Here is a 13,558-nt window from a genome sequence, read left to right on the forward strand (position 1 = left end):
TTCCATCATTAGATACAAGATGCCTAGCCTGCCTGTGGAAGGGATACTTTCCCTCAGGATGCTCAAATCTGCAGTATTTTCACCGCGAGGGCACACAAAGAGTGGCAAAATAGACTTCAAGTTCTACAGCCACATCAGGCATGAAATGAAACCCTCAATAACTGGTACATTTCTTGATCCATGAGTGAACACAGATTGACTTCAGCCCTTGATACTTCTGGAGAGAAGCATCAGCAGACACTTCTGCAGAAGGGACTGTCACAGCTTTGGGGGTAATTGCACCTTTCACCCCCTGCCTGGTCTGTTCAAGGAATGCCCCGTTAGGTTTTAGGCCTCTAGACATCACTTCTCTCTGGGCCAGAATCCAGGTCCCTCTTCCTCCTGAGTGAGGTTTTAGGCTGCCTCTCCCTTGTTCTTCACTCTGATTAAAGTCCAGCATCTGTGCTTTGCTTTCTCTCCTAGGGTTATGAGAAATGTATGCCAGTGGTTACAAGTAGCAAAACAGCTCTTTCAAAGCAGAGAACATTTAATTTAGGATAAAAGCAACACAGAGAAAACATATGAAGACTAAACACACATTCAAGCTTCCCAGTAGCCTCCCATCAGTTTTAGATGGGCCCTGGTAGCCTGCAAAAGCAATAATATGGTCCATTTCCACTTCTGTTCAGGCAGTGTTGAAAAAGGCAGTTATTAATTACCACTTTTACTTTTAATTACCACTTTTTTTACACCTATCCAGTTCTGAACTTGCATTTGGATGAAGCTGCAGCCCAAAGGTCTAAGCATGGCCTGATATAATCTGCACCTTCTGATAAAGAAGGCAAGAAAATGGATGTTTCAGGCAAAAAAGTATTTTAATCTGAAACATTGGATGTAAGAATGTCAGATTACCAGACTGTAATTGCATGCAACCAATACTGTTGTTGGGAAAGGATGGTGGAATTTGCAAAATCCATCTACGAGATTCCAAGAAAATTAGCCAAAGCCCTCATGTCTAAAGGACAGGTTGTTGCAAAACACAGTTTAAGAACAACATTTGTTTCCTTGGTTGTTTCTCCTAGAAGCCATCTCTCTCAAGAATCATTCATGGATTAGGTCATCTGGACTCTCTTCAGGGACAAATACTGAAGTGAAGGAGCTTCTCTTTGAAGGGAATGGTGTATTTAGCAGTAAAGTGGATGAAGGTTCTTGAAGAAGAGACAGTCACTAGATCTGCAGCTAGATCTTTGTGAGTGTATCAGCAGCCTAGGAGAAGACCTAGGTAACTGTGTTCAGGTATCACTGACAACTGTATCCATCCTCATTTTCTTAGTCTTTATTTTCTCAGAGGTACCTCTACTGTCAAGAACATTCCTCTAGACAACATTCGCAGCTATACTATGCTATGGCTGAAAGTTTCAGGTCATTCTTTAGCATTAATTAAGGTTCGTTAAGCAGCAATATCAGTGTATCACTCATTGACCAAAAACAAATCCATGTTCATACATGAGACAGTTTCAAGATTTATGAAAGGGTTAATTAATATCTATCCACCATTCAAGGAACCTCCACTGACATGGGACCTTAACATAGTTCTTATGCAGTTCATGAAGCCTCACTTTTAGCCAAAGGGAGAATGTTCTTCATTTCATCTTTCAGTTAAAACAGCTTTCATCATAGCTACGACATCAGCAGGAAGAGTGAGTGACCTGTGAGCCCTCATGGCTGACCCATTTTCTGTATTCCATAAAGATAAGGTTGTCCTACATCGCCATCCCAAGTTCCTACCTAAAGTAGTACCGTATGAATTCCATATTAATCAGCCAATTAACCTGCCAGTGTTTTTTCTAAGACCACATGCACATGAAAATAGGTTACAAAGTTTAGATGCTAAGGGGGTTTTAGTATATTATCTTAACAGGACAAGACAATTCCAAAAATCTCCAAATTTATTCATAACTTATGGTAATAACAAAAGAGGTCAAACAATTGTTTCTCAAACATCAAAATGGGCTAGACTGTGTATAGAGGATGCCTCCTTATTGGCATCTATGCCTTAAGAGATTAGGTCCCATTCCACAAGGACCAAGGCAACATCAATGGTATAGCTTAGATGCATTCCACTTAACAGAAATGTATAGAGCTGTAATGTGGAGCTCTACACAGTCTCGGACTTTTGGGAAGCGGTAGAAGAAACTGAAGGGGTAAGAGAGTTATCCCTCTTTTATAACCTTGCCCTCAGAATATTGAGGAACACTGAAAGAAGGAACAAGAAGGCATGCAAGCGTGCGCCAATAGGCAATATTATCAAAATTTTCCACCATCAGAGCTGTCCAGTTGGCATATCTCATGAGTCTGAATATACAGAGTACATCTTAAAGAACTCCAGTTACAGGTGAGTAACCTTAATTTATAGTATTACAAAAAATCTTCAGACTACATGTATAATTACAGTTATGTACACCGTGATAAAGAATTAACTTGCATCATTTTCATAATTTTCATAATTTCATAATGATTGAGGTGGGAAGGTTGAATATTTCATTCTTGCTACTTTCTTTCTGTCTCTTCCCATGAGTTATGAAATCTGCTATTTCTAATGGCTTGTGAAATATCACATCTTAAATTTGTCACTGATCCAGGACTGAATATAACAAGCCCTTGATCTTGAATGACATTTGGGTGGAAAAGAGAAATTATTTCGTGATAGCTGAATATTTAAGAAAATTTGCCATACCCCAACTGACTCCAGCCCCCCCCCCTCCCCTCCCCCCCGCGCACGCGCAAACATAGACAGGGAAGATGCTTTTAAAAAAAATTATACAATTAATTAAAAAAGAGCACCTTTTTATGTTCTCTTTAATATTTTGATTAATGTATATCATGTCAATCACAGTACTGACAAACTGAATATTTCACTAATGGGTTATATATAAAATACAGTAGTTATTTAATTTTAAAGGTTAATTTTATGTATAAAAGTAAACATTTGTCTTTAGGTAGTCTGTTAAAGCAGAGTTCTTATGGATTTAGCTTTAGTTTGGTGATGATTTGGCTGTTCTACATTATGCTGGCCACCTACAAGTCCAACAGGCTGTTTCAGCATCCAAGGATCTTTGGGAACATCCTTTTTCTGTAACCTTGTCAGCTACATTGAGTGTTAGGAAGGGGTGGGATATGAATCATTTTGCTGGCCCTGCACCACCCAATTATTCCCTTTCACTGGTGGAATTCTGAAGGGGCTGTTTCTACTGGGTTTAAGACTGCTTTGCATTTGAGGACCACCACAAAGCAGACTTAGAAAACCAGAGGATCAAGGCCACTATATAAATGGATGCATACAGGGAACACACATTTTTTAGTAGTTAGGCTGCCTAAGTTCTATTCTGGACTCATTGACTCACTGTGTGATCTTGGTAATATCACCCAGCCTCTCTCTGTCTGTGTTTACTGATCTTAGTGTAAGAGCAGGTACTGACCTGTAGTCCTTACTCAGGCAAAACTCCCAAATAAGTACTGAAGTATGAGTCCCTTTTTTTTATCTCACAGTCCTATTGTGAGACTTATGTAATGCTTTGATATCTTTGTATGAAACAACATAATTGCATAGTATTCTAATTTCTGACTAAACTGTACAGAGTTTAGTCTGAATTAATCATGCATAACTTGTTTCAATCCTCTTCCACCAACTGAGCATGGCCTTCCAATTCCAAACTCTGTTTTTGTGGAATTCACATAATGGTATGATTGTTGTCTGGTACCATAGGAAAGTAATGGTCCTCTTTTTTTCTTCTCTTTTGGACAGCTTTGGTATGAACCATGATGGAATTGGAAATTCTTGTGGGACCAAAGGCCATGAAGCAGCAAAACTTATGGCAGCTCACATTACAGCAAACACCAACCCCTTCTCCTGGTCAGCCTGTAGCCGGGACTACATCACCAGCTTTTTAGAGTAAGTAATCTCTGGAGAGAGAGAAAATGAATTGCTCCAAAATTTCATACTCATTGGAATAAATTGTTGGTGGAGATGCAGTGATTTACATTAATTCACATTCTGTAGATTGTGTAGATATATGGTGAATTACTTCTGCCTTGTTACATCATAGGTAATTTCTTTGTGTTGTGGAAAGTGCTTCCCCCTCCCATCCCTTTTTTTGAATTGTTTCATTTAGAGTCTGCTGGACATATTTAATTATTTCATTAAAACCATGGATGGGGAATAGAGGTGAGAGGGCTTGCTTTTGGTTTGTTTTTTTTTAAGGTTAGTGAGAAGGATTGTTTTGTTAAATGAGTAGTGATGTCAGGCAGTGCTTAGATTTCTGTTCTATTTATCTGAATACTAGCCATAGTTTGATTAAAATACTATATTGTTTTGGATTGCAATGGTGGAACAGAGATTTCAAAGTTTGTCTTAGTAAAACAAAACGAAAAACCCCAACAACTAAATACTGAACCTTGAAAGAGGCAGAAATGTCACCTCTGTGAGATCAATGGCTATCTCTTTGAATGATATACAGTAGCTCTTAAAAGAGTCTTGAAACTGTTATGCAATTCCCCTTTATGAATATTACAATCTTTTTTATGGCTGAATCCTGAGGAGTTCTGAGCCCCGCCATTTTCACTAGCTGTCGTATAGTTTATTTCAACTCATAATTAACTATAATTTAAATGCAACTCAACTGGAACTTGTCATTGCTACATTTTCTCTGAATATATTTAATTCAGTTGAGTTCAGTTGGGTTATTTGCATAACAACTTCTCACATAAATCAAAGTTGCACTATTGGTCAGACCCTTAGGTATGGTTGAGATACACTTAGTGCAAGAACCAAGAGTTGGGGGAGCAGAAGCAACTTTTCCACTCTCCCGATCCCAAGGTTGGCTGGAGCCAGTTTGGCCCCAATGCGATTTACAACAGCCCCAGAGCTGTTAGTAGTGGTAGCTACCAATGGGACATTCCATTGCCCTGTGATTCCTAGAGCATAAGATAGTCTGGCCAAACCCGTTCAGTCATTCCGTGTAGGGGGGCCAGGAGCAGGAGTGTAAAGATATATATACTGGCCCTCCACCAACTAGGGATTCCTATTACAGGAAACAAGGATGGGAACAGAAGCATGGATCTTATTTACCTTTCTGCTCCAGTGATCTTGGGACTGGCATAGGCAATGCAAAGCATCTCTGTCAAATTTGATTGTGCTTATCATCCATGCCTTTTATTTTCTTCTATGGAATGTCCTTAGATACATTTTGTGAAGGTAGGTAGGTTCATAGAACAGAATGATATGCCCTTAGACATTAGAATCCTACAGTTGTGTTGTCAAACTACATTTGCATGATGATTTGGCTATATAGGGATTTTGCTTCTATTTTTAAAAATAATTATTAATACATATTAAGTGCTAACAATGTGCTCTGTGCTGTACATGATATAAAATGAAGAGAGGACTTCTCAATGTGAAAGACAGACAGAAGAGATAGGATTGTACTGAGAATCACAGAAGAATTACTTAGAGGATTTAAAATATATTACTTAGAGGATTTAAAATACATATATTTGGCAGGAATTTTTTTAGGGGGCAAGCAGTGGAATGGCTAATTCAGTGCAATCAGTGCTAGCACCACTCAGCTAGTGAACAAACATATTTATGATCTTGATTTCTGGGAACACAATCAATTTTCCAATGCAACAGACAAGTGGATTTATTGAATACTATCTTGGATTTATATATCATAGTTTCAGGGAAGTTAAATATAGAAAAAACCTACTAGAGCTACCAACTTGTTCATGTTCCTGTCAATCAATTCAAGACTTACCTTATAGTACATTTCTTTTGTATTGTGCAGTCTAGGTTTAACTGTGCCAAGTAATATGGCATCCACTCCTTCACTTGGGACCTAACAGATCTCACTGTCTGGAAGCTCTTTCTTGATAGTCAGCCTTAATTAAAGTTTCGAGTGTTTTTTTTTTTTTGTAGAACTTTTTGTTTATTTACTTTTACCACATCCATTCCACTACAAGTGGTGTTATCTTACATTTTTTGTTGTGCTCTTCTAACTCCATCAAGTTGGTCCATATTATTCTGGAAAAGAGCTGTCAACAAATGAACAAAGTATTCCACACTTTGTCATATCAGAGACACAGCAGAGGCCGTTTCTTAGTTATGGGCTTGATATAAGAACCGTTAGGTGAAATTCTGTGGCCTGTGTTATGTTGAAGGTCAGAATACATAGTAATTATGGTCTCTTATGGCCTTAAAATCTATGAATCGCTTCCTTATCTCATGACATAATGCCTCTGTGTATGCAGCCCAATGATGCAGTAGTCTTTTAAACTTATTACCATATCATATTGCAAACTCACTGACTACTAGTACCTCTTTCACTCTTTTTCACTCCATGGACTTCATTCATCAATACATGCTCCAGTTTTATGCCAGTGGAATGCCATTAAAATCAATGGATTTATACTGACATAAAACTGCATGATCATTATGGTGAATCAGGTCTTGCTAATTTCTCTTGTTTTCTTTGCATTAATTCTGTATTGTCACTTGTGTTTGTAATTCCTGCCAGATTATACTATCTGGAAATTTCATTAATATTCTAGACGATTAAAATTAAGACTTTAAGCATTAAAATGCTGTAGCTTCTGCCAGCAGATGCTCACCAAGTTTGGAAAGATGAGCACGCCTAGCTTCTCTCAGGGACAGGAAGGAGACTGGGGACAAAGAACCAGCATCACTTCTCTTCCAAGAGTAGAGAGGAACAAACAAAGGAAAGAATGGCAAGTGCTTCCCATCTGCACTGGGCAAACCCAGTTGGGATGCCTGTGGTCCCTTCCCTCCTCAGGCGGAAGTACTATGGAGCAGAAGCCTGTCCAGTTGCTACTGGGGTAGGACCTTGTCTTCAGCTTCCTCTTCCTGTGCCTCCAGGCTGGGTTCCACTGCTCCTTCCAAAAACTACAGTCCAGACATCATAGAGTTTTGCACTGTGCCTTCCAGACTTTAAAAGTAAACAAAGAATGAGACAAAAGGACAAGCACAGCTCCCCTCATTGCAAAGGTGAAATTGCCAAGCAGGAGCCACTGAATACCACATGGAAGATATCAGCTCAACCAGATACTGGTTAGCAAGATTTCACCCAAGTTGGAGGATGACCAGAGAGACAACAGACATGACAAGGAGGAGTAAGGGATAAAGGACAAAGATGAGGATAGGGAGAATGAATAAAACAATCTGGATCTCCAATCTCAAGAGAAGGGTGAACTCTGCATATTTAATAATAATGTCAGTGCTGCTACTGGGGATGGCATGTATTCTGGAGCAACAGGAAGATAATTTATCCTAACTAGTGCCAGGAGAACTTATTCTCTCTTCCCACTGGTCAAGGAAGACTATGCTTGGCTGGGTAAAACACTAAATGGAAGGTCAGGTCATCTTCTGTGGAATATTTCTGGTCCTTTTAGAAGGAGGGCAAAGGTGTGACAAGATAATAAAGATCAACAGATAACTCAAGGATTGGTGTTATGAGGAAGGTTTTGGGATGATCAGTGATTGGAGGCATTCACAGAAAGAAGAGTCTTCTCAATTGATGGACTCCACTTGAGTACCTTGGGTATTAATCTTCTGGGATCAAGGCTGGCACAACTGATAAGAAAGTTTTTAAACTAGGAGATGAGGGGAGAAGTTTGGGAAATCTTGGAAAATCTTCATGCCTGTTTCAGTACATAGGAGGAGGATAATGAGCTAAATCAGAGGTTCTCAAACTTCATTGCACCGTAACCCATTTCTGACAGCAAAAATTACTACACAACCCCAGGAAGGGGGACTGAAGCCCAAGCCCTGCCACCCTGGGCGGGTGAGCCAAAGCTGAAGGCTAAAGGCTTCAGCCCTGGGCTGGGGCGGGGAGGGCTGTAACCTGAGCCCCACTGCCCAAGACTGAAGCTGAAGCCTGAGCCCTGCCACCCAGGGCGGAAGTCCTCAGGCTTTGGCTTCAGCCCTGTGTGGTGGGGCTTGGGCTTCAGTCCTGTGCCCCAGCAAGTCTAATGCCAGCCCTGACAACTCCATTAAAATGGGGTCACGACCACTTTGAGTTGCTGAGCCACAGTTTGAGAACTGCTGAGCTAAATGAAGATATAGTAAGGGATGATGGAATACCATGAAGTAAGAGTGTGGACAGCAAGGAGAAAGAAAGTACAAATATTGATTGGAGTACTAGTCAAGTAGGTGATACAGTTAATGAAAGGATTATGCCTAATCTAGCTAAAAAACTGGGTGAATGCTGGGGGAAACAACCAAAATGCTTGTACACAAATGCAAGGAATCTGGACAATAAAATGGAGGAACGGGAATGACTAATGCAGGAGGTCAAACTAGATATTACTGTTCCAGAGGGGTAGCCGTGTTAGTCTGTATACAGCAAAGACAACGAGAGTTCTGTGGCACTTTTAAGACTAACAAATTTAATATTTGTAGACATAAGCTTTCGAGAGACTTAGCTCTCTTCTTCAGATGCAGTAATACGGAAAATAGGTAACACAGAGGTATCTTATAGGTATCCAGGTGCATTGAGAACAATGGGGGAGGTGGAGTCCGGTACTTAAGACCTAATGACGACCATTGAGTAGGAGGTGAGAATGGGTGAGCAAAGTAATTTACCTTCGGTAGTGAGATAGCCATTCCAAGTCTCTGTTTAAACCCAGTTTGAATGTGTCAAGTTTGCAGATCATTTCTAATTCAGCAGTTTCTCTTTGAAATCTGTTTTTGGAGTTTTTTTGGAGAAGTACAGCAACTTTCAGGTCAGAGACAGAATGCCCTGAGGAATTAAAGTGTTCTCCCACTGGTTTATGGATGTTATTATTTTTTATGTCTGATTTGTGTCCATTTATCCTTGTGTGTAGTGATAGTCCAGTTTGGCCAATATACATGGCAGAGGGGCATTGCTGGCACATGATGGCATATATAACATTAGTGGATATGCAGGTGAATGAGCCCCTTATGGTGTGATTGATGTGGTTAGGACCAGTGATGATGTCATTAGAGACGATGTGTGGGCAGAGCTGACAACGGGGTTTGTTGCAGGGATAGGTCCCTGGGTGGGATTTTTTATAGGGTGTATGGTTGCTGGTGAGTATTTGCTTCAGGTTGGGGGGCTGTCTGTAAGGCAGGATGGGTCTGCTGCCCACTGCCTGAGCGAGAGATGGATCATCTGCTAGGATAGGTTGTAGATCTTTAATGATGTGTTGGAGAGATTTTAGCTGGGGACTGTAGGTGATGGCCAGTGGGGTTCTGTTGTTTTCTTTTTTGGGTCTGTCCTGTAGTAGGTGACTTCTGGGTACCCGTCTGGCTCTGTCAATTTGTTTCTTTACTTCTCCAGGTGGGTATTGTAGTTTTAGGAATGTTTCATAGAGATCCTGTAGGTGTTTGTCTCTGTCTAAGGGATCAGAGCAAATCCGGTTGTATCTTAAGGCTTGGCTGTAGACAATGGATCGTGTAATGTGTCCAGAGTGGAAGCTGGAGGCATGAAGATATGCATTGCGGTCAGTTGGTTTTCGGTATAGGGTGGTATTAATGTGCCCATCCTTTATTTTTATTGTAGTGTCCAGGAAGTGGATTATTTGTGTGGATTGGTCCAGGCTAAGGTTGATAGTGGGATGGAAATTATTAAAATCTGGGTGAAAATCTTCGAGGGACTCTTTCCCGTGGGTCCAGATGATAAAAATGTCATCAGTGTAGCATAGGTAAAGGAGAGGTGTTAAGGGACGAGTTTTGAGGAAGCGTTGTTCGAGGTCAGCCATAAAAATGTTGGCATAGTGTGGGGCCATGCGGGTGCCCATAGCTGTGCCACTGACTTGGAGGTATAGATTGGTTCCAAATCTGAAGTAGTTGTGGGTCAGGACAAAGTCACAAAGTTCAGCTGTGAGGTGTGACATATGATCATCTGGGAGAGTGTTTTTGATGGCTTGGAGTCCATCTTTATGTGGAATGTTAGTATAGAGAGCTTCTACATCCATAGTGGCTAGGATGGTATTTTCTGGGAGATCACTGATATCAGGCTACAGGATAGGACTCTCTCCTCAGCCCCTATGCCACCAGCACTCCTAGCTATCTTCGTGATACCACTGACTTCCTGAGAAAACTACAACCCATCAGTGATCTCCCAAAAATACTTTGTCCTGACCCACAACTAAATTTGTTAGTCTTTAAAGTACCACAGAACTCTTGTTGTCCTAGATATTACTGATAACAGAAACACGGTGGAATGGTACTCACGACTGGAATACAAGTATTGAAGGGTATGTGCTGTTTAGGAGAGATAGGGATAAAGGTAAACGTGGTGGGGTAGCATTTTACATCAATGTTGCAGTAAAATGTAAACAAATAAGAACTGAAAATATGGACAAAACAGAATCTGTTTGGGTCAAAATCACTTTGGGGAAGAATTGTAAAAAGAGGTTTTAATACGGTAAGAGCGTGGTGACTCTTCCAGTCAAACTTAGATATGGGTAAGAGATCTCTTTAATATTATTAGAGAAATAAATACTATGGGGAATTGTTGTATGCAGTGTTGTAGTAGCCATGTAGACCCTAGAATATTAGAAAGACAAAGTGAGTGAGGTAATATCTTTTATTGGACAAACGTCTGTTGGTAAGAGAGACAAGCTTTCGAGCTATATAGAGCATTTCTTCAGGTCTAGAAAAGGTACTCAGAGTGTCACAGCTAAGTACAAGATTGAACAGGTTAGCATAAATAGTTAGCACATATTCTATGGGATCATTCAAGGTGAAGTGGCCTGTTAACACCTCTGTAGTCATAGGAAAAAAGGGGAGTTAATGGGTTATAGATTGTTGTAATAAGCCATGCATTTAGTATCTTTATTATTATGATTTTTAGTGTCTAGCAAAGTTATAAATTTAAGCTCCCAGGCTCATCTTTTGAAAGTGTTGTTTGAAAGTGTTTCCTTTGCAGATGAAGACTGACAGGTCAGATACAGAGTGGTAGCTTTGTGAACAGGTGATATGATGTTTTTTTTCTTTTATTATTTTCCTGCATGAGTTCATTCGAGAGCATAGTGATTGTCTAGTTTCACATATATAGTTGTTATTGGGACCTTTAGTGCACTAGATGACGTACATCACATGTTGTGATAAGCATGGGTAGGACTTATGGATCTTGAAAGGTGTGTTGTGGGGGATATTGATCGTTGTAGCAGTGGAGGTATGTCTGCAGATTTTGCATCTGTTGTTCTGACAGGGTCTTGTGCTGCTTTGAGTTGGTATGTCCTGGTCTGTGGGGAGTTTGCTTCTGATGTTGAGCTTGGAGAGGCTGGGGGGTTGTTTGAAGGCCAGAGGAGGGGTTCAGGAAAGATTGTTGTAATAATAATAATCTTTCCTGAACCCCTTCTTCTGGCCTTCAACTGGTAAAGTTGATGTAATGCAATGTGGGTTTACCCAAAGGTATATCATGCCAGACTAAACTGATTTCCTTCTTTGAGAAAATAACTGATTTTTTGTATAAGGCAAGTGAAGTAGATCTAATATAGTTGGACTTCAGTAAAGCATTTGACACGGTACCACATGGGAAATTATTAGGAAATTAGGGAAGATGGGGATTAATACAAGTACTGTAAAATGGATAAAGAACTGGCTAAATGGGAGAAGGGGAAATAGGTTATGCTAAAAGGTGAACTATCGCAGTGGAGGGAGGTTATAGTGGAGTTCCTCAAGGATTGGTCTTGGGACAATCTTATTCAATATTTTTATTAATGAGATTGGCACAAAAAGTAGGAGTGTGCTAACGAAATTTGCTAGTGATACAAAATTGGGAGGTATCATCAATACAGAAGATGATCAGAATATTATACAGGAAGATCTGGATGTCCTTGAAGACTGGAGTGACAGAAAAGGGATGAAATTCAATAGTACAAAGTGCAAGATAATTCACTTAGGGTCTATTAATAAGAAATTCTGCTTCAAGCTGGGTGATCATCAGTTGGAAATGACAGAAGAGGAGAGAGAGTAAGTGTGTGGATTGTTCACAAGATAACTATGAGCCACCAATGTGATGTGGCTGTGAAAAAGGCTAATGCAATACTAGGGTGTATCAGATGAGGCATTTCCAGTAGAGATAATGAAGTGTTAATGCTGTTGTACCAGTCACTGTAAGCCTCATCTGGAATATTATGTTCAGTTCTGGTCATTCATGTTCAAGAAAGATGAATTCAAACTGGAACAGATACAAAGAGCTACAAGGATGATCAGGGGAATGGATGGCCTATCTTATGAGAGGAAACTGGTAGAGCTTGGCTTGTTTACGTAGCAAAAAGAAGGCTAAAAGGGAACTGATACAGTTGCTCTCTCTAAGTATATCAGGAGGGTGAAACCAGAGGAGTGAAGAGCTAACGAACAATATTGGCACAAGAACAAAAGGGTATAAACTGGCCATGAACAAATTCAGGCTGAAAATTAGAAGAGGGTTCCTTATCATCAAAGGAGTGAGATTCTGGAACAGCCTCCCAATAGGAATTCTGGTGGCAAACAACTTAATTAGTTTTGAGAGAGCTGGACAAGTTTATGAATGTGATTATATGATGGTGTTGCTTGTGATGGTAGGGAGTAGAGCTTAGCAGCACCGAGGCTCACTTCTGGTTTATATCTTGTGTTCCTAAGGTAGCATTCTCTCTCTCAGGTGCTTGGCTGCCTGGCTCTTGCTCCCAGGTTAGATTGGCAGTGGACTTGGGTTTTTTTTGTTTTGCATATAGATGCAGGTCACTTGCCAGGATTATCTGGGTATATCTCACTTAATCATTTCCCTCCATTGCAGGGGCCTTGAGCTTTGGTGCACCTTCGTCCCACCTATTCTCTGCCTGTGGCATATAATAGTTTAGTCTCCTGTGGGTTATAATACTTTGATCTAATTTCAGTTGTTGGGTTTAGTGTGTGGGTGCTGTGCAGTGTTGGTAACCTGTGATATACAGGAGGCCAGACTGTATGATCTTGTGGTACCTTCAAACCTTAAACTCTATGACTGATTTTTATAGGGTGCAATAGGTGTCGACCCTCAACCTTGTGTCAGAAAACAGATTGACAAAGAATAGGGCACCCCAGACAGGAAAACAGTCCCTAGCGTGGCATTAAAAGTGACAGTCCTTCAAGCAATTGTATTTATATGTATTTCATATATGTTTTCCACTTATAGAATGCATGTGTCCCATATGCCCAAGAGAAGAGTCTTTTGGTCAGCAGTGTCAGTTGTGTCTGTGCATGTGTCCTTGGAGTCCTTTTCACTGCTGTGGGCTCTGAGGTAAAGACATTCATTATCCATGTTTTCATTAACTGCTGGTTCTGTTTTTTGTGTGTATACAGACCTCCCCCAGTTAGTTGTTAGTGCAATAGGTTAGTTTTTTGCCCCTTGACAACAGTTTTTTTATAGGTTTCCTTCTACTAGGAACTTTTATATTTTTTCTTTCCTGGTACTGGGGTTTAGAAACACCTAATCCTGAATCCCCTGGATTCAAGAACAGCTCCTCACACGAGGATGCTATCCCCATTAATGATGGGAACACAAGATGTCTGTTCTGT

The 13,558-nt window shown here is 40.3% G+C and overlaps 1 protein-coding gene across 2 annotated transcripts in view; it reads left to right on the top strand.

The window, feature by feature from the left end:
• ADAMTS6 (ADAM metallopeptidase with thrombospondin type 1 motif 6) overlaps positions 1-13,558 on the top strand; it is a 292,975-nt gene that overhangs the window by 122,910 nt on the left and 156,507 nt on the right. For both annotated transcript variants that reach the window (XM_067568533.1, XM_067568534.1), the window contains exon 10: positions 3,785-3,931. In XM_067568533.1, the coding sequence (XP_067424634.1) occupies positions 3,785-3,931 (147 nt within the window). The remainder of the gene's footprint in view (positions 1-3,784; positions 3,932-13,558) is intronic.

Source organism: Emydura macquarii, unplaced genomic scaffold (genome assembly GCF_026122565.2).
Source record: "Emydura macquarii macquarii isolate MOO-44397 ecotype Brisbane River unplaced genomic scaffold, CSIRO-AGI_Emac_v2 contig_2897, whole genome shotgun sequence".
In the NCBI taxonomy this organism is placed as follows: Eukaryota; Metazoa; Chordata; order Testudines; family Chelidae; genus Emydura; species Emydura macquarii.